The sequence below is a fragment of the Oncorhynchus nerka genome, linkage group LG13 (genome assembly GCF_034236695.1).
Source record: "Oncorhynchus nerka isolate Pitt River linkage group LG13, Oner_Uvic_2.0, whole genome shotgun sequence".
NCBI lineage: Eukaryota > Metazoa > Chordata > Actinopteri > Salmoniformes > Salmonidae > Oncorhynchus > Oncorhynchus nerka.
Window position 1 is genome coordinate 60,333,495 of NC_088408.1, and position 19,699 is coordinate 60,353,193.

The following is a 19,699-nucleotide window of genomic DNA, read 5'->3' on the forward strand; positions in this document are numbered from 1 at the left end:
AACCTTAGATGTTTTAAGATCCTCACATACTATGAACTTACTAATACTTTTCAATGTATAACAGGCTATGAATATGTCCTTTAACCTGTCACAAGCGCACGGGCAGCGCCATTGAGGCCATCTCAATTTTGAAGTAGTCTATTGTCTTCTACTACCTCTATGAGTTGGTAAACAAACTGGAATGGTGCATACTGCCACCTGGAGTGTGTTGTTTGAACAGGTATAAAGCCTGGGTTGGCAATTTACTGCCACCTGGAGTGTGTTGTTTGAAAAAGGTATAAAGCCTGGGTTGGCAATTTACTGCCACCTGGAGTGTGTTGTTTGAAAAAGGTATAAAGCCTGGGTTGGCAATTTACTGCCACCTGGAGTGTGTTGTTTGAACAGGTATAAAGCCTGGGTTGGCAATTTACTGCCACCTGCAGTTATGGAACGTTTGCTCACGAGTCTAATTAATTGGCTAATGACCTGGATAGAATGATGTGAACCTTAACCCATAAGAAGACCCATCCAGTTGACTACTTGAAAATGATGCGTCCTCAATGGCTCTGCCCATGCTAAAACAGGGTTTTGGGCACTTGGGTTCTGTATCTCCCTTTGGGCTAAAGGCAATGTTGGTTGCACACTACTGGCATCTGGTGAGCAAGAGATACATTGTGCTAGAATCAAGTCAGTCTACTATTATGTTTCGGGTCAGGGACGGGTAGACACAGTACACGGCAGGAGAAAGAGAGACCTAGTAGTTCAACTGTATAAATGTTTTTCTTCAAAAAGTGTTCTCTTTTAGATCGTTGCTTATTGGGTTTTTGGGAGCCTTCACAAAATTTGCTGATAATCTCCCTCACAGCAAAACATCAATTGAAACAAAGCTAACCTGTTATGGGTGACAAGATGGGGTGTATGCTAAGTATACATAGACTAGTTGATGAACTTCATATAGGTCATTTATTAAAGCTTTGAGTACACGCAACCAACGTGAACAAACATTTGACTTAGCAGCATGTCGTCATAACTAAAACAGAGTATTTGAGTGGGCTTATTTCTGCAAACTGTACAGCCGCAGCTGGTTCAGACACTTAGAAATATAGGTCCTGTGTTTGCCGATGTTAAATATCCATTCAATTCCAATGTCAATGTTAAACTAAACATGGTTCTCCCAAGCTTAGATAAACACCACTCAAGTACTAGACATGCCATAGCTAATCTGAAACCATCTTGACCGAGAAGCAGATGTTGGAAATACTTAGCCATTCAATGAACACACTGAATTAGTTGCTAAGGGAAACCGAATCCCCTCGGAATAATGACCACGTACTGCAACTATGTCTTAAATACTTCGTCAAATGTATTTTGTAATAGTGCACCATAAATAATTATTCTATGATAGATACATACATACATACAGTATGTACCAGTGGAGGCTGCAAAGGGGAGGACGGCTCATAATAAATGGCTGAAACGTAACGAATGGAATTGAATCAAAGACGTGGAATCCATGTTTGATGAATTAGATACCGCTCCAGTCATTACCACGAGCTCGTTCTCCCCAATTAAGGTGCCACCAACCTCCTGTGGTATGTACTCTTACTATGCAGGAGAATTCAACTTTCTTTCTTTTTTTTTACACCATTTCTGAAATTAGAAGATGAATATAATGAGGAACTAAGTAGATGAAAAAGGGTACTTATAAACCATGCTAACTGAAATCAGGCTAACTGAACAAGGATGAACGGAAGGTTACTTCATGCTAGCGCAATCGTGAAGGTCAGCATTCTCAAGCCTGGCCCAGATGTACACATTCAGGTGATCATTTTCCAATAAGAGAGCTGATACAAGGTAACCCAGCATAGATACAAATTGACATTTAGGATGAAGAAATGCTATGTAAGGCCCACAGTAACGTATAAGGCAGTGGCTGCTAGTGGAAGGAGAAATGGGAAGGGCAGGGGAGTCCATCCTCCCCACTTCTCCTTCCGCCAGCCTCCACTGGTGTAAGGGAATGACTAAAGAGGGAGGGAGCAGACACGGAGGGCTTCGGTAGGCGGTAGGGAGAAGTGAGCAGCCTGGTCCTAGATGTCGGAGCCCATCTCTGCACACTGCTTGTCTGATATGTGTGAGGCAAGAGACTCGATGATGTCCAGCAGCAGCAGCTGGCTGAGGGACCTCAGGTTGGGGAGCTTGGACACCTTCAGAAGGGGGAGGGGGAGAAGCAACAAATAAATAAAAAACTGTCACGATCAAACAAAGACTCAGGAAGAGCAAAGTTGTTGAGCAAAGCCAAAAGAGGGAGTGAAAATAAATAGCGGATCAAAGTGCAAAACTGAAAACCCTGACAAGTAAGACATTACCAAGACAACTGCAGGCCGCATGAAATCGGCTAGAGGAAAACCCTGACAAGTAAGACATTACCAAGACAACTGCGGGCCGCATCTGGCTCGAGGGTGGCAAGTTTGAGCCCCTGGCGTAGAAAAAGAGGTACGTAGCATTTTGCTTGGTTAGTTAAGACAAAAAGATATTCCCGAATGGCACTGTAAGGAGAGCCGACAAGCGCAAAGGATAAGGTGCTTGGATGTAAACTGTCTCTTCTCTAACCACTGTGTAGAGGAAGACTGGGGTAATCCATTTGGGCAACGGGGGGAGGGCTCCCCACAGAGTTTCCCCTCAGGGGCTTAGTTTAGCTGTGGAGAGGGAGGCAACACCCCCCCAGGGCTCCGGACACCAGTAGCCCACCCACCTTGATGAACTGGTGGACGATGATGTGCAGGCAGTGCTTCTTCATGTCCCAGGCCTGGGTCTTGTCCGCCGCCTCCAGGATCTGAAAAGAAGGACACGGAACTGAAGGGATGAATGCTGCACACACTAACAGGATACAGCTACAGGCTAGATTAGAACACGTGAGCGGGGATTAACGGTGGGTGCAGTATACCTGGAGGACGTTCTCCACCGTCACATTCATCTCCAGGTTCTGCTTGCAGTAGGCCTGTAGCCTGTTGTTGGAGAAACCATAGTAATATGGCGCTGCGAACAGGTAGCTGTTATCAAGAGTCAAGGCCGTCATTGCACGCAAAGATCAGTATTGCCAAGTGATAGTGCTGCCACTTCTAATGACCCAATATGCATGTAGCATTATACAAAATGGCTCCCCCATAGTATTGGACACAATAACAAATGAATGTGGAAGATGCTAGCCACGTATGGGGCCGAGTGGGGAGGATACAGAGAGTCTTCGGGAGGCATGTTAACGTCGCCGTAGTAGATATAGCGGAGCATGGACTCAAAGGCCTGCTTGCTGGGTACCATCTCCCCGATGGAGATGTTCACCTGGCCGTCCTCGGGCATGAAGGAACGGAACATCGCCTCAAAGTAGCTGCCCAGAGAAAGAGAGACACATCAACCCCATATACAAGCCTGCACACATACAGAACGGACACACAAGCAGTCAGGGAAAGTAACTCAACACGAGTGATCAATCACAACTTCTGATCAAGAGGTTGTGGTAGTTCACGTGTGGGATTCAAATAGACCTGGGTCGTGTTTAGTAGGGCACGAGGCGTTACCGCAACAAAGTTTTGCAATGGGGGGGGGGGGGGGGGGGGGGATCAGTTAGGACATCCATGTCAAGATGTTTCTCCCCACTGAGCCCTGTACAGTGACAGTACCTGGAGCGGGCAGCTAGTATAGCTTTATGGGCGGGCCGCGGGTGTCCGTCCAATAGCAGGACGATGTCACAGAAGTCCAGGCCGCCGCCCTCCAAGTAGGCCTTCATGTCCTGCACCAGGGAGGTGCCGATGTCCACGGGCTGATCCGAGTACACCCTGGGGGGAGGCTGCTGCTTCCGCCGGACTATCTCCACGATCAGAGGGGTGGACAGGTGCTCAAACTCCTTGGTCATGATCACCTGGTTAAAGTGAGTCTCCTTCACCACAAAGTTAAGACAGTGCTCCTATGGTGGGACAGAAGAACAGGTTGTGTGGGCGATAGATTGACAGATTTTTTTTTGTTTTGTTGCTAATGCTTGATTTTACAACCTGGAATTAGCAAAAACCCTCTTTTGGGTCGTCCTACCTTGAGCTGATCCAGCTGCAGCTTGTTGGCTTGTTCGCACACACTCAGAACGTTCTGAAGGTCCACCGACGCCTCGATGTACTGCACACACAGCTGCTCCAGCCGCGACAGCTTGAAGCTCAGCGCCAGCTTGTAGACATCCATGATTAGCAGAACGTCCTGGACGTGACCTGAATGGAGTCCAGGAAAACATTGACATTTTAGTCAAAAGTAAAAAATCGCCACTATCCAAGAAAGACAAGTACAATGTATGCACTCTTTTGAAGAGGTTTCATATGCAGTATGTGTGGGGGTAAATATTTCCCTAATCCCAAATCGAACCCCTAGCTCTTACCCCCTGTGCACTCCTGTTGACCTGAGAGGAGTGGCTGGGTTCAAGCAATATGGTAATTTATCCACCTTGCCTTCTGATAGGGGTGCCCTGGGGGCTGGGAGCTAAGGGTTGATTTGGTTATGAATAGGTATGAGGAAGCGGTGGGTGAACTCTGACCTCTGCGCGGGTACTGGATCTTGTCTGTGTACAGGAACTGCATCAACACCTCGAAGGGCTGGGCCTCGGCCTCTCTGATGTGCACCTCCAGCATGGGCTGGTTCCCCGAAGCCCTGGTGCCCCCTGGGATATCCCTGGGACCTCCGGCACCCGCCCCCTCCTCACCCCCCTCCTCACTGTTCTCCTGTTGTTTAATCCTCTGCACACAGATATAGGACACTTACTAACAGTCACTACTTCATGGGACAGTTTCCCAGACATATTATTAACCCTAGTCCTGGACAACAACAAAAAGTCCTTTCAATGGAGGTTCTCCATTGAAAGGGCTTTTTAGTCCAGAGCTAGGCTCAATCTGAGTCACGGAAATCAGCCCCATGTGGGTTCCATTCAAATAATTAGGAAATGGTCGTTCCATTGGGTCAGTGGGTTAAGGGCATGGTGCTGGCAAAACCAGCAATGTGGGTTCGATTCCTGCACGGACCATATTATACTGAATAATGTTGACAGTTCTGTAAGTGTGTCTCTGCTCCACCATGTCATTTATACATGGGAGACTGACGACTAAAGCGTGACGAAGGTGAGAAGAGGACCCAAGCTCTCTCCACTTACCTGTCTCTGTCTATCCCGGGCCTGCAGGATCTTCTTTCTCAGCCACTGGCATCTTGCAGTCACGATGGCAATATGACCAAGGACTCTCTCCTCCCTCTGCAGTCGGAGAAAGAAAAGGGAGTGAGAAAGAGAGCGGAGGTCAAAATAAAGAGGAAAAAATAGGAAGGGAAGCAAAAAGCTGGACAATCCCTTAATTATTAAAAGGCAGCTGATCCACTTTTGTCCTCTACGAGGCAGGGTCATGCTCATTAGGGCATGCAACAGGAAACGTTTTAAAACGTTTAGCAAAGGAAGACGAAAATGAGCGTTTCTTATAAGACCCTTAAGTCCCTGTTCCAGTCCGTTTAAAAAATAAATAAAATGTATTTGGTGCCTATTTTTTTTTTTAAATCTCAGCTCAGCCTCCCAGCAGCACGTAGATTCGCTGTGAGGACCCACCTCTCCCAGGATGAACTCCACATCGCAAAACTGACGGTTCTCAAACAGCTTGCCATAGTCCTCGTGGAGTGTGCACTTTGGGTAGCAAGAAAACTGATGGAAAAGAATAACAAAAGTTCATAAGGGTTAATATGGGTAGTGAGCGACTAAATGGTCCTATTTAACCCATTTCATTTTCTTCAATCAATACGTCGATTGTTCCCACCATGCAGAGCAACACAGTGACACGTAGGGTAGCTGATTGTGTGTTTTGACCTTAAAAATGCTTTTCAACTCCCACAGACACCCACCTGGAATCTGTACATCTCCCCACTGCGCACATTATTGTCCACCGTTCCCCCAAAGATGTACATGGCATCCTGGATCACAGCGGCCGCGTGGAAAAGTCTTCCACTGGGCATCTAGAGGGAGAGAGAGGATGGGAGAGAAAGAGGGAGTGATTAGGGCAACATGGACAAACGAGACCCCCACTGGTTTAGCAGAAGATCCCTTCAAAATGACTAGAAAGAGAGGAAAGCGGATGAGGTCAGTTCGTGATACAAGAGGCAAGAGATGCAATGGCTTTTTCCTCATGTTTTAGAAATCCCCTAGGTCGTGTGCATTAGGCAACAAACAGAAGACAACTAAATGAAACAAGGAGGGACTACCTGACCTGAATTTTTTTTTTCTCCTGTGCACAACGTTTTAAAGCATTTTTGTGACTATGTGCCCTAATGAATATGACCCAGCAGTTAGTGGCTCGTACCGCATAGACACAGGTCTATAGGCAAACAAAGATCCAAGGTGGACAATCAATTAGTCTATGGGGTCTTTGGCCATATCTTATTATTTTGCTCCCCAATTATGCGCATGCCTAACCAGTGGCTTGTTGAGCTATTCCATTCTGACTAAATACACAATGATGTTCTTAAAGCTGCATTCTGTAGCTTATTTTCTATTTCCTCTGGAGATTGTTTGTTTCTGTAGTACTCAGAAGGGAGGGTATGTGCGAGGAGGAGAAGAACCACCCTGATTGGCTTAAATCAAACAGCGGTTGTTTTTTTGTGTTTGTTTTGAGCTGTAACTGTATGGAGAAGGAAAGCTACGGCGGGGGCAGCTTACCAGACGAGAGAGAGAGCAAACAGAGAGAGACATTTTTCTATTTGATTAAAGATATATTTTTTTTTTACCAGGATTGACCCTTGAGATGAGGTCATCTCGTTTCCAAGGGGATCCTGGAAAAGGTAGAGAGCAGTGGGACTTCAAAACATATACGTGTAAATCAAATGGCACAAATGTAATGGATCGCATGCAAAAATATGTACATATCTTAGTGGGAAAACTCCACCCAAAAACTATCTTTTGGTATTTGTTTTATTTGTGCATTGTTGATATAGTACCAAAATGTTTTGTATGTCAGCAATCAAGTTTTCAAGATATATAACTATTAATATAGAGAAATATAGCCAGTATGATGCATTTTGCACAATATGATGCTGTGTTTTGCATCATACAGGCTGTATTTCTGTATTTTGATAGTTATATACATCTTGAAAACTTGATTGCTGATGTACAAAACATTTTGTTCACTAATATCAACAATTAATTAATGAAACAAATACCAAAAGATGGTGTTGGGGTGGAATTTTCCTTTAAGGTGCTGGATGAAAATAAGAAAAAAAGAATCTGAAGCTATGTCTGCAACTCTGATACACTCCCACCGTGATTTATTGGGACGCACACAAAGTTGTATGTTAGGTGTCTCAATAAATCACTGTGGGAGCTTATTAAAGTCACCGTCTTTTTTCATGCTTGCTACGCAACTCATCTCTCTAATGTTCTGTAGTATTGGCAGCCCGATCAACACAGACACATGGGTACCTCTGACATCAAATGAGGGCTACGCCCCAAAAAATGACAATGCAAAACATGGCACGTTTTCACTTCTTTTCGGGTATAGAGAATACATTTACAACCCAAAAGCCCTTCCACCCTAGGCACTTCTGGGCATCTGAGATTATTTGATAGGTTGAAGCAATATGGAGAAAATTCCACCTATCAGAGGGCAAAGTGGAACTAATCACAAATTGCTTACACCAATCACATTCTCTACAACTGCACAGGGGTAGAGGCTAGGAGTGGATTTGGGAATGGGTTTAAGACTAATCAGTACTAATAACTAGGGGCCCTACTCGGTGACCAGTTGGACACCTGCTGAGCACATACCTCGCTGTCCAGGCTGGGCTGGATCACCTCCCAGGTCTGGGAGTCCACGTCGTAGGAGTGCAGCTCGTTGGGCAGCGTGTTGTCGGCCGCGCCTCCAAACACGTACAGGTGACGGTCGAAGGCCACCATGGTGTGGCCATAGCGCCTCTGGGGGGGCGGGGGGGAGCCCCGCAGCAGGTGTTCAGTCGGGATGCGCGTCCACCTGGGCGTGACGGGAGGATCGACAAGACAGAATCTCGGTCATCTGACCCTCAGACATCAGCAGCACAAGCACTCCCTTCGTAGTGTCATTAAATGCCTCTCTTTTGTGTCTACTCGTTCAGAATGGCTTTATTAACGTTCAGTCTGATCTGGCTTACTCACATGTGGCCCTTGAACTCAAACTGGAAGAGGTTGTTGGTGATCTTGGCTCCACTCTGGCCGGAGAACACAAACATCTTGTCCCTGCACACGGCTACAGGGAAGTTGCAGCAGGAGGGAGGGATCTCACCGCTCTGTTCAATCTGAGACACCACAAAAACAGAAATGACATCAGCATTTGCTTTCCTATGCATTTTGTTGTTGTTGCCATGTACAGTGCCTTCGGAACATAATCAGACCCCTTGACTTTTCACACATTTTGTAACGTTACAGCCTTATTCTAAAATGGATTATATATATATTTTTAAATCCTCACACACACAATATCCCATAAAGACAAAGCGAAAACAAGTTGTTAGAAATTTTTGCAAATGTATTAAAAATAAAAAACAGAAATACCTCATTTACATAAGTATTCAGACCCTTTGCTATGAGACTTGACATTGAGCTCAGGTGCATCCTGTTTCCATTGATCATCCTTGATGTTTCTACAACATGATTGCAGTCCACCTGTGGTAAATTAAATTGGACATGATTTGGAAAGGCACATACCTGTCTATTTAAAGGTCCCACAGTTGACAGTGCATGACAGAGCAAAAACCAAGCCATGAGGTCGAAGAAAGTGTCCGTAGAGCTCAGAGACAGGATTGTGTCGAGGCACAGATCTGGGGAAGGGTACCAAACATTTTCTGCAGCATTGAAGATCCCCAAGAACACAATGGCCACCATCATTCTTAAATAGAAGGATTATAGAACCACCAAGACTCTTCCTGGAGCTGGCCACCCGGCCAAACAGAGGAATCGGGGGAAACGGGCCTTGGTCAGTGAGGTGACCAAGAACCCGAAGGTCACTCTGACAGAGCTCCAGAGTTCCTCTATAGAGATGTGAGAACCTTCCAGAAGGACAACCATCTCTGCAACACTTCACAAAATCACGCCATTATGGTAGAGTTGCCAAACGGAAGCCTCTCCTCAGTAAAGAGGCACATGACAGCCCACTTGGAGTTTGTCAAAAGGCACCTAAAGACTCTCAGACCATGAGAAACAAGATTATATGGTCTGATGAAACCCAGATTGAACTCTCTGGTCTGAATGCCAAGCATCACGTCTGGAGGAAACCTGGCACCATCTCTACGGTGAAGCATGGTGGTGGCAGCATCATGCTATTGGGATGTTTTTCAGGGGAAGGGATTGGGACACTGGTCAGGCTTGAGGGAGAGATGAACAGAGCAAAGTACAGAGAGATCCTTGATGAAAATCTGCTCCAGAGTGCTCAGGACCTCAGACTGGGGCGACGGTTCACCTTCCAACAGGACAACGACCCTAAGCACACAGCCAAGACAACGCAGGAGTAGTTTCAGGACAAGTCTCTGGATGTCCTTGAGTGACCCAGCCAGAGTCTGGAAATGAACCAGATCTAACATCTCTGGAGACCTGAAAATAGCTGTGCAGCAACACTCCCCATCCAGCCTGACAAAGCTTGAGGATCTGCAGAGTAGAATGGGAGAAACTCCCCCAAATACAGGTGTGCCAAGCGTCATACCCAAGAAGAGTATGCTGTAATCGCTGCCAAAGGTGATTCAACAAAGTACTGATAAAGGGTCTGAATACTAATATAAATGTGATCATTTATAATATAAATGTTATCATTTATAAATAAAAAATAAACAATCAAAAATGTCTAAAAACCTGTTTTTGCTTTGTCATTATGTGTGTAGATTGAGGGAAAAAATGTTTTAATAAATTTTAGAGTAAGGCTGTAAACGTAACAAAATGTGGAAAAAGTCAAGGGGTCTGAATACTTTCCAAAGGCACTGTATGTATATGCATTATGTGTGGTTGGTTGCATGTCTATAAACTTGAGTGTGCTTGAAGATTCTCCTGTGTATGTCCCTTCGTTAAGAGAAGGTTCTGCATAATGACCTCCTCCCAACAGGCATGCTCTCGGTCCTGAAGACTGATGGTCCACATGTCATTTAACCTGCAGGTAGGGCAAACCATCAAATCAGTTATATTTTTTTAGGTAAACATCAGGACATTGTCAATAAATATGACACAATTGTCAAACAAACCTACCTGGCATTTCCATCGTAGCCAGCAAATATCCATAGCTTATCACTGTACACTGTGGCACCATGTGCTGACCTGGCCACAGGCAAACTGAAATATAAACAAAGACATGATTATACCACTGCTTGAAGCAATATGGCAGACTAAGAGGTGATATCTTTTGGTAAGCACATGTATATATTGTACTTCCCTATATCACAAATTACCTGCCCTCCACTTTCCACTCCGTCCACTGTCCTGTTGCAAACTTGTACTCAAAAAGGTCATTTTTGTTTTTAAGATTGGAGTTTGAGTAGATATCGCCAGTGTAGCCCCCTGAAAAGTTCAAATACAAGATTAAAGCTATTACGGACCACACGTGAAGTTAGATGAACATAAACTAGCAGGCATTGAAGAACAACTCACCAAACACAAACATGCTGCTGCCATACACCACGGCAGAATGGTGATACCTGGGTGCTGGTGGCGTGCCGGTGGTGAAGGCTCTGGAACACATTCAGTTTATCAGCCTTCAGTTCAAGTATGATGGATCTTATAGAACAGTTATAGAACACCCCCCCCCCCCCCTCACCCATCTACACACAATACCCTACAACGACAAAGTCAAAACATGTTTTTAGAAATGTTTGCAAATGTTGTGAAAATGAAATACAGAAATGTAATTTACCTAAGTATTCACATCCCTGAGTCAATACTTTGTAGCAGCACCATTGGCAGTGATTACAGCTGTGAGTCTTTCTGGGCAAGTCTCTAAGCAAGTCTTTCTGGGCAAGTTGCACCAACATGGATTAACACTTAAACTGGGTTAAATCAAGGTTAATCTATTAATCTTGTTGCACCAAATTTTAAACCTAGTTTTAAATTAAATCATTCCTCTAATCTAAGTTTAGTTTTCATTTCAAACCTAGATTAAATTTAAGCCTGTTGCTCAAAGAATTTTTGGAAAAATATAAACTTAGATTGAAGATTAATTCTAAACTACCACTTGAGGTGGTTTAACTGATAGAATGGCAGCATATCTACTGTGGAGAGACCAAAACAAGAGAGAATAATTAGAGACAGGTTGAATCCTGTTGAGTACACCTGGATTGTGCAACATTTGCCCATTATTCTTTTCAAAATTCTTCAAGCTCTGTCCAATTAGTTGTTGATCATTGCTATACAATCATTTTCACATCTTGCCATAGATTTTCAACTAGATTTAAGTCAAAACTGTTACTCAGCCACTCAGGATTTGCCCCAAACATAACACTTTGTATTCAGGACAAAAAGTGAATTGCTTTGCTACATTCTTTGCAGTATTACCTTAGTGCCTTGTTCCAAACAGAACGCATGTTTTGAAATATTTGTATTCTGTACAGACTTCCTTCTTTTCACTCTGTCAATTAGGTTAGTATTTTGGAGTAGCTACATGGTTGTTGATCAATCCTCAGTTTTCTCCTGTCATAGCCATTAAACTCTGGAACTGTTTTAAAGTCACCATTGGCCTCATGGTGAAATCCCTGAGCAGTTTCCTTCCCTTGAGTTAAAAAGGTTGCATGTTTATTTGTAGTGACTGGGTGTATTGATGCACCATCCGAAGTGTAATTAATAACTTCACCATGCTCATTTCTATAGGTGCACTTTGCGAGGCATTTGAAAAGCTCATTGTGGTTGAATCTGTGTTTGAAATTCACAGCTCGACCGAGGGACCTTAAAAATAATTGTATGTGTAAGGTACAGAGATGAGATAGTCATTCAAAAATTATGTTAAACACTATTATTGCACAAGAGTGAGTCCATGCAACTTATCAAATCAAATTCTATTGGCCACATACCTGTGCTTAGCAGATGTTATTGCAGGTGTAGCGAAATGCTTGTAAAAATGCCCTGGCTGTATGTAGTAACACAAAACATTCTCTGGGCTAATAATGTGAGAAATAAAACAGAGAAAAAAAGAATACTGCAAAGTTTCCTAAGAGCTGGAAGAAAGGCAGCCCTCTCTGTTGGCACCATCCCCCTATGTGACTTGTTAAGCAAATGTTATCTCCCGAATTGATTTAGGCTTGCCATAATGAAGGGGTTGAATACTTATTGACTCAAGACATTTAAGCTTTTCATTTTTAATTAATTTGAGAAAACAAATCTAAAAACATAAAACCACTTTGACATTATATATATAAAATAATAATAAAGTAGCATTTAGCAAACGCTTTTAATCCAAAACGACATACAGTCGTGCGCGCATACATTGTGTGCAGGCCATTGACAAAAAAAATCTCAATTCAAACCATTTTCAATTTAGCACAACAAAATGTGGAGGGGTGTGAATACTTTCAGAAGGCTCGGTATATTTAAAGGAATTTGTGAAGGTGATTCTTACCGGCACCATGAGCAGTCCTTCACATCGAAGCGCAACAAGTCATTCAGCATGTTTTTCCTGTCAGAAGTCAATAGGGGCTTAGTTAGATCACTGAGGATTTCCACACGACCTCAACATTGCAATGCAACCACATGAATATGTGACTCAAACATGTCTTACCCATTATCTCCCCCGAATACATATATGGCATCCCTGTATGCCACAACGGTGTGCTTGCTGCGTCTGCAGAATTGAAAAGATGTTTTACATGTGCAACTGTCACAATGGTCACACCAAGCAATCACAAGGAATAGCCTAACAACATTGTCGTCAGCACCGCAGCACTAGCTACAAAGAAATGTATAATGACATTAGTTGTCAACTCACCTGGCACCGACAAACTCATCACACGGTGGGAGCCTTCTCCAGCGATGGACAGTCTCGAATGGGCCGAAATTAAGTGTCAAATATTCCACACTGTCCGAGCAGCTATGGTCGAAATCAACACTTGGTGCAACTTTGGTGGATTTACAAGACATGGTTACATGACCATCACATCCAACCAATCTCTTCTTAGCTGTCCATAGCAAGACTGTGCCCTCTAGGTCAAAAGCCACCCACCCTGGGATTATGCTGATACAGTTACTAGATGAATTTGCAGATACACTGTTTGTCATTCAGTTAGCTAAGCTTTCCTTTCATCTTAAAATCGTCCTTTTTACTGGCGAAAGGGCAACCAAGAATAGGCGATGTGACTTAGCTAACGTTACCCGAACCGGCTAGCTAGCTAAGCTAGCTAGTTAACGGCCACTGAATAGCCAGCTCGTTACAAATAAATACATCGGGATGATAAATCTTTAATATGTTCCCCTCTATCTAAAAAAAAAAAAAGAATACTCCAACAATGTATATACCATTAATATCTATGTTACCAAAAAGTGGCATTTACTAGCTACAACAATCGTAATGTTTTTCTTGCAGCAAAACAAAAAGTGTCACAAATCGCCCACGCCCCTGAAATTGTTGCTGGAAGTTGTAGTTTATACAATAGAGTTTCTTATAGTTCTCAATATATCTTGAAATGTATTAGAACATCATTTCCCATGAACAACAAAGAGTCTCATCCATTGGCTCTCAATGGGGAATATTTAGCCAATCACAGTAAGAAAGTGAGTTGCTCACTTTTCTCTTCGATTTATCCGCACGTCATCGTGTGTGGTCGCCAGAAAATGAAACGGTTTTTTTCCAAGTACTGTACTGTACATACAGTATGTTCCTCTGGTCTATGCCTTCAGAAAGTATTCCTACCCCTTGACTTATTCCACATTTTGTTGTGTTACAAACCTGAATTAAAAAATGATTAAATATATGTTTTTCTCACCCATCTACACACAATACCTCCTAAAGACAAAAACATGTTTTTTAAAACATTTTTGCAAATGTATTTAAAAGGAACAAAAATAAATCAAATTTTTATATAAGTACCCCCCCCCCCCCCCCCTGAGTCAATACATGTTAGTATCACCTATGGCAGTGATTACAGCTGTGAGTCTTTCTGGATAAGTCTTTAAGAGCTTTGCACACCGGGATTGTACAATATTTGCACCTTTTTCTTTTTTAAGCTCTGTCAAATTGGTTGTTGACCATTGCTAAACAGCCATTTTCATGTCTTTCCATAGATTTTCAAGCCTAACTAATTTAAAACTGTAACCAGGCTACTCAGGAACATTCAATGTCTTCTTAGTAAGCAACTACCGTGTATATTTGGCCTTGTGTTTTAGGTTATTGTCCTGCTGAAAGGTGAATCTGTCTCCCAGTGTCTGTTGGAAAGCAGACTGAACCAGGTTCTCCTCTAAGATTTTGCATGTGCCTATCTTTATTCCATTTCTTTTTATCCTATAAAACTCTCTCGTCATTAACGATTGCAAGCATACCCATAACATGATGCAGCCACCACCATGCTTGAAAATTCAAAGAGTGGTACTCAATGATGTGTTGTGTTGGATTTGCCCCAAACATAATGATTTGTATTCATGACATAAAGTACATTTCTTTAGACTTATGGTGAAATCCATGAGAGGTATTCTTCTTCTCTGACAACCGAGTTAGGAAGGACCCCTGTATCTGTGTATTGACTGGGTGTATTGATACACCATCCATAGTGTAATTAATAACTTCACCATGCTCACCATAGGCTCCCGAGTGGCGCAGCGATCTACGGCACTGCATCTCAGTGCTACAGGACACCCCGGTTCAAATCCAGGCTGTTTCACAACCAGCCCGCATTGTTTGGGTTTGTCCGGTGTAGGCCGGCATTGTAAATAAGAATTCTTAACTGACTTGCCGAGATAAATAATTTAAAAATATATATTTAATGTCAGATTATTTTTTATTTGTACCCATCTACCAATGGGTGCCCTTCTTTGTGAGGCATTGGAAAACCTTCCTGGTCTTTGTGGTTGATTCAGGTGTTTGAAATTCACTGGTCAACTGAGGGACCTTACAGATAATTGTATGTGTCGGGTACAGAGATGAGGTGGTCATTCAAAAATAATGTTAAACACTATTATTGCACACAGAGTGAGTCCATGCAATTCCTTAAGTGACTTGATAAGCACATTTTACTCCTGAACGTATTTATACCTGCCATAACAAAGAGGTTGAAAACTTATTGAATCAAGACATTCCAGCTTTTGATTTTGAATTAATTTGTAAACTATTTCGAAAAACATAATTGCACCTTGACGTTATGGGGTAGGCCAGTAACACGAAATCTCAGTTTAACCCATTTTAAATTCAGGGTGTCAAGGAGTGTGAATACTTTCTGAAGGCACTGTAAATTCCACACTGATTACCGCTCACGAAAAATCTTTGTACTCAGAGACACTGAACTACGTTAATGTGTAGCTACACACTTACAGACAAAATGACACACACGCATTTGTGTTTACACATTATCCGTTGTTACTATCATGACTTTACTGTAAAGTGGATGTAAAATAGAGATGATAAAATGTCTTGAAAAGAAAAGCAGAATGCTGCACATCAAGATGTAATTTTTCATTTTTTTTAACGTTCATAATAAAGCAATTACAACAGACACCTTTTTAATTTGGTCTTTATTTCGAAAATACAAGAGTATCACTTTCTAAAATTGGCAGGGCTGATGGGTTAGATCCGACTTTTCAGTATTCTCATTTTATTGTCCTAAATTTGCCCTCAATATGTGTCTTTCATAAAGGGGAATCTGAACTTGTTGTCATTGAAACCAACCAAATAGACAAATGGGGAAATGGTTCGGGTCAGTTTTCAATAGTATTCAATTTCACCATAAATAAATAGAGGGGAAATAAAAGGGACCATTTGCCCCCTATAAACACAAAACACATTTTAAAGCGGGAGAGTGACGTTTGTTACAATGGTATGCATATCTTCAGATTGTAACTGAAAACGTTGCCGTTCTCAAGCACCTACCGGTTACATTACATTTTGCAAACATAAACATGCACTTTATTTATGGGAAAATAAATGTAGGTATTTGTTTCATTGGTCAATTGCTGCAGTGCTTAATTTGAGCCGGATCCTGTTGGAACAGGTTTGGCACTTCTCAGTTTTTGACATTTTCGTTCCAGAACCCATTTGCCAGGATCCAGAACATCTTGTGGCATGAACAATTATTTTCACTGTTTACAACGTAAAAAATATAATAAAAGCAATCTGAGTTAATTCAACTTTGACTCCTCTGTAATTCTCCTGCCCCGTAAAAAAAAACGTAATGAGAAAACGTGCCTGATATTCTAAGAATGTGTCCATGTTGGGCTGGCCCGGGTTTATGGTTTGCCCAACATTGTGCCCTATACCAACGCGTGACCATTGCTGTGGTGAGAGAAGGAAGCACGACTGTATCCTTTACATAACTAAAATGAGATTCACTTTCTATGATCTCTCCCTCTTTCTACTCTGATAGACATGAACCTTCAACTCTCTTCTCTCCAGCTTTGCACTTCATAATTGATTTCCTTATATAATCATAGCCACAGGAAGGTTGCTGGAGGTGCCGCAGCAACACTGATAGATTGAAATAGCCTACATTTGCCAACGCTGAAGAATTACCGCTCGCTGTCTGTTCAGGAAGAAATGAAACAATTCTGTATACTACATCAGGAGTAAAACTATAATTCACCCACAGAGGATCAATAGCTTATTAAAAAAATACTGGCTAGGTGTGGATTGTGTGTAGCCGAACCGCGAGGCATGGCTACAGTCCGGAACGCGCGGAAAATATTCCAGTGAACAAACAGCATGCAGCCAAAACAGACATTTCGCAATATTTCAAATACAATCGCGGGAAAACACAGTTTGGAAAGAAAATGGATCCTGCTGAAAAGAAGGCTAACCTGTTATCAACTTCCGAATAGGCCTATTGAGACAACAGCATTGTTTTACAAAGTAAAGCAAGAGAGAGATACGCTTTTTGGCCACGAGCGCATCGGCCATCACCGGCGAGTGAGCAGCGCACCATTGGGAGAGTCAGTGAAACTGCAAAGCTTTTTTAGGACTATAATTTCCTCCTCATATTGTATACTATGTGTCTCCCCGCGCACACAGGCCTAGGCTATTGATTAATTCAAGACAAACCCATTTCTAGTGATCTCAGATTCTCAGTTTGTCCGTGTCAAAGTAGCCTGTCATTTCGATCATTCGTGAGGTATTACAAATTAGTATGCTAAAGTCTCCATTAATCTAATATGATGTAGAAATAATTTCATTCAATGTTTTAATAAAAGGCCACATTTTTCACGGACACTAAGCCCCCCCTCCCCCATGTGTAGAATTTATACAAGCGCTTCTTCTCTACCGCTCTATGCCAGTAGCAAAAGCTATGATAATGCTGCATGGCATTTATTATAAAGGTGATTTTTTTTTCATGTATTCTGGTACATCAGAGCCCCGCAAGTCACCCCCCTCTCTGGCACCTACCAATTTACAAATTAAGCACTGCATTGTTGATATAGTCCCAAAATGTTTTGCTTGTCAGCGATCAAGTTTTCAAGATATATAACTTTCAAAATACAGAAATACAGCTGGTAGGATGCATTTTGCATCATATTCTGCAAAACACAGCATCATATGATTCAAAATGCATCATACTAGCTGTAATTCTGAAAACTTGACTGCTGACATGCAAAACGTTTTGGGACAATATCAACAATGGACTAATGAAACAAATACCAAAAGATAGTTTTGGGGTGGAGTTTTCCATTTAGGCAAACAAGTCAATACTGCTGACACATAGGAAGAGTTCATCATTCCATGATTGAGGAGGCTGTGCTAAACAAACCCCCTTATGACCTTATGCAGGCATTCAAGCCACGGATATGCCTCTCTCTCTCTCTCTCTCTCTCTCTCTCTCTCCCTCTCTCACTCTCTCTCACTCTCTCTCTCTCTCAGGCCATGGATATGCCTCTCTCTCTCTCTCTCTCTCCCTCTCTCTCTCACTCTCTCTCACTCTCTCTCTCTCTCTCAGACCACGGATATGCCTCTCTCTCTCAGGCCACAGATATGCCCCCCCCCCCTCTCTCTCTCTCTCAGGCCACGGATATGCCTCTGTCTCGCTCTCTCTCTCAGGCCACATATACCTCTCTCTCTCTCTCTCTCTCTCTCAAATCACCCTTCAGTCACCCGCTTGTCACCAGTTGATCATGTCTCTCACATGTCCCCACAGCTTAGTGATCCACAGGTTGACCCCCACCTCTGTCGGGTATTGCAGCTCGGGTGTGAGCATCTTACGGCACAGCTTGAGGTGGGCCTTGTCCACGTTCTTTTTCAGGTTGTAGCCCATGATGGACTTCTCCCCGATGGGCTGCCAGGGCTGCATGACTGTCTCCTGGATGTTATCTGCATCCACAGCATGCCCTCCCTCAATACAGACGGCCGCCATCTCTGCAAACCCCCTTATGACCTTATGTAGGCATTCAAGCCATGGATATGCCTCTCCTCTCTCTCTCTCTCTCTCTCTCTCTCTCTCTCTCTCCCTCTCTCACTCTCTCTCTCTCTCAGGCCATGGATATGCCTCTCTCTCTCTCTCTCTCTCTCTCCCTCTCTCTCTCACTCTCTCTCTCTCTCTCAGACCACGGATATGCCTCTCTCTCTCAGGCCACAGATATGCCCCCCCCCCTCTCTCTCTCTCAGGCCACGGATATGCCTCTGTCTCGCTCTCTCTCTCAGGCCACATATACCTCTCTCTCTCTCTCTCTCTCTCTCTCTCTCTCTCTCAAATCACCCTTCAGTCACCCGCTTGTCACCAGTTGATCATGTCTCTCACATGTCCCCACAGCTTAGTGATCCACAGGTTGACCCCCACCTCTGTCGGGTATTGCAGCTCGGGTGTGAGCATCTTACGGCACAGCTTGAGGTGGGCCTTGTCCACGTTCTTTTTCAGGTTGTAGCCCATGATGGACTTCTCCCCGATGGGCTGCATGACTGTCTCCTGGATGTTATCTGCATCCACAGCATGCCCTCCCTCAATACAGACGGCCGCCATCTCTGCAAACCCCCTTATGACCTTATGTAGGCATTCAAGCCATGGATATGCCTCTTCTCTCTCTCTCTCTCTCTCTCTCTCTCTCTCTCTCTCTCTCTCTCTCTCTCTCTCTCAGGCCACGGATATGCCCCTCTCTCTCTCTCTCTCTCTCACTCTCTCTCACAGGCCACGGATATGCCTCTCTCTCTCTCTCTCTCTCTCTCACAGGCCACGGATATGCCTCTCTCTCTCTCTCTCTCTCTCTCTCTCTCTCTCTCTCTCTCTCTCTCTCTCTCTCTCTGCCACGGATATGCCTCTCTCTCTCTCTCTCTCTCTCTCAGGCCACGGATATGCCTCTCTCTCTCTCTCTCTCTCTCTCTCTCTCTCTCTCTCTCTCTCTCACAGGCCACGGATATGCCTCTCTCTCTCTCTCTCTCTCTCTCTGGCCACGGATATGCCCCTCTCTCTCTCTCTCTCTCTCTCTCTCTCTCTCTCTCTGGCCACGGATATGCCCCTCTCTCTCTCTCTCTCTCTCTCTCTCTCTCTCTCTCTCTCTCTCTCTCTCTCTCTCTCTCTCAGGCCACGGATATGCCTCTCTCTC

General features: G+C 43.5%; 1 protein-coding gene across 1 annotated transcript; it reads right to left on the bottom strand.

Annotated features, from left to right (window-relative positions):
• Positions 1-923: 923 nt before the first annotated feature.
• lztr1 (leucine zipper like post translational regulator 1) lies at positions 924-13,582 on the bottom strand. Its single transcript, XM_029677501.2, has 20 exons — positions 12,963-13,582; positions 12,756-12,818; positions 12,597-12,653; positions 10,640-10,719; positions 10,441-10,549; positions 10,241-10,324; positions 10,088-10,145; positions 8,168-8,307; positions 7,805-8,006; positions 6,769-6,813; positions 5,890-6,000; positions 5,600-5,692; positions 5,162-5,257; positions 4,553-4,751; positions 4,063-4,232; positions 3,657-3,940; positions 3,215-3,364; positions 2,924-3,029; positions 2,732-2,812; positions 924-2,183 (listed from the first exon to the last, which is right to left on the bottom strand). The coding sequence occupies exons 1-20, from the start codon at positions 13,250-13,252 to the stop codon at positions 2,067-2,069; spliced, it is 2,535 nt and encodes an 844-aa protein (XP_029533361.1). The 5' UTR covers positions 13,253-13,582; the 3' UTR covers positions 924-2,066.
• Between the last annotated feature and the right edge of the window lie 6,117 nt (positions 13,583-19,699).

Bases quoted from the DNA above. Each gene is read 5' to 3' on its own strand.
- lztr1 (XM_029677501.2), bottom strand. From the start codon at position 13,252: ATGACAAACAGTGTATCTGCAAATTCATCTAGTAACTGTATCAGCATA. The intron at 6,814-7,804 runs GTATGTGCTCAG...TACCTTTTCCAG, and splicing joins AGCCCAGCCTGGACAGCGAG to GATCCCCTTGGAAACGAGAT. The intron at 4,233-4,552 runs GTCAGAGTTCAC...GACTCCATTCAG, and splicing joins GATCCAGTACCCGCGCAGAG to GTCACGTCCAGGACGTTCTG.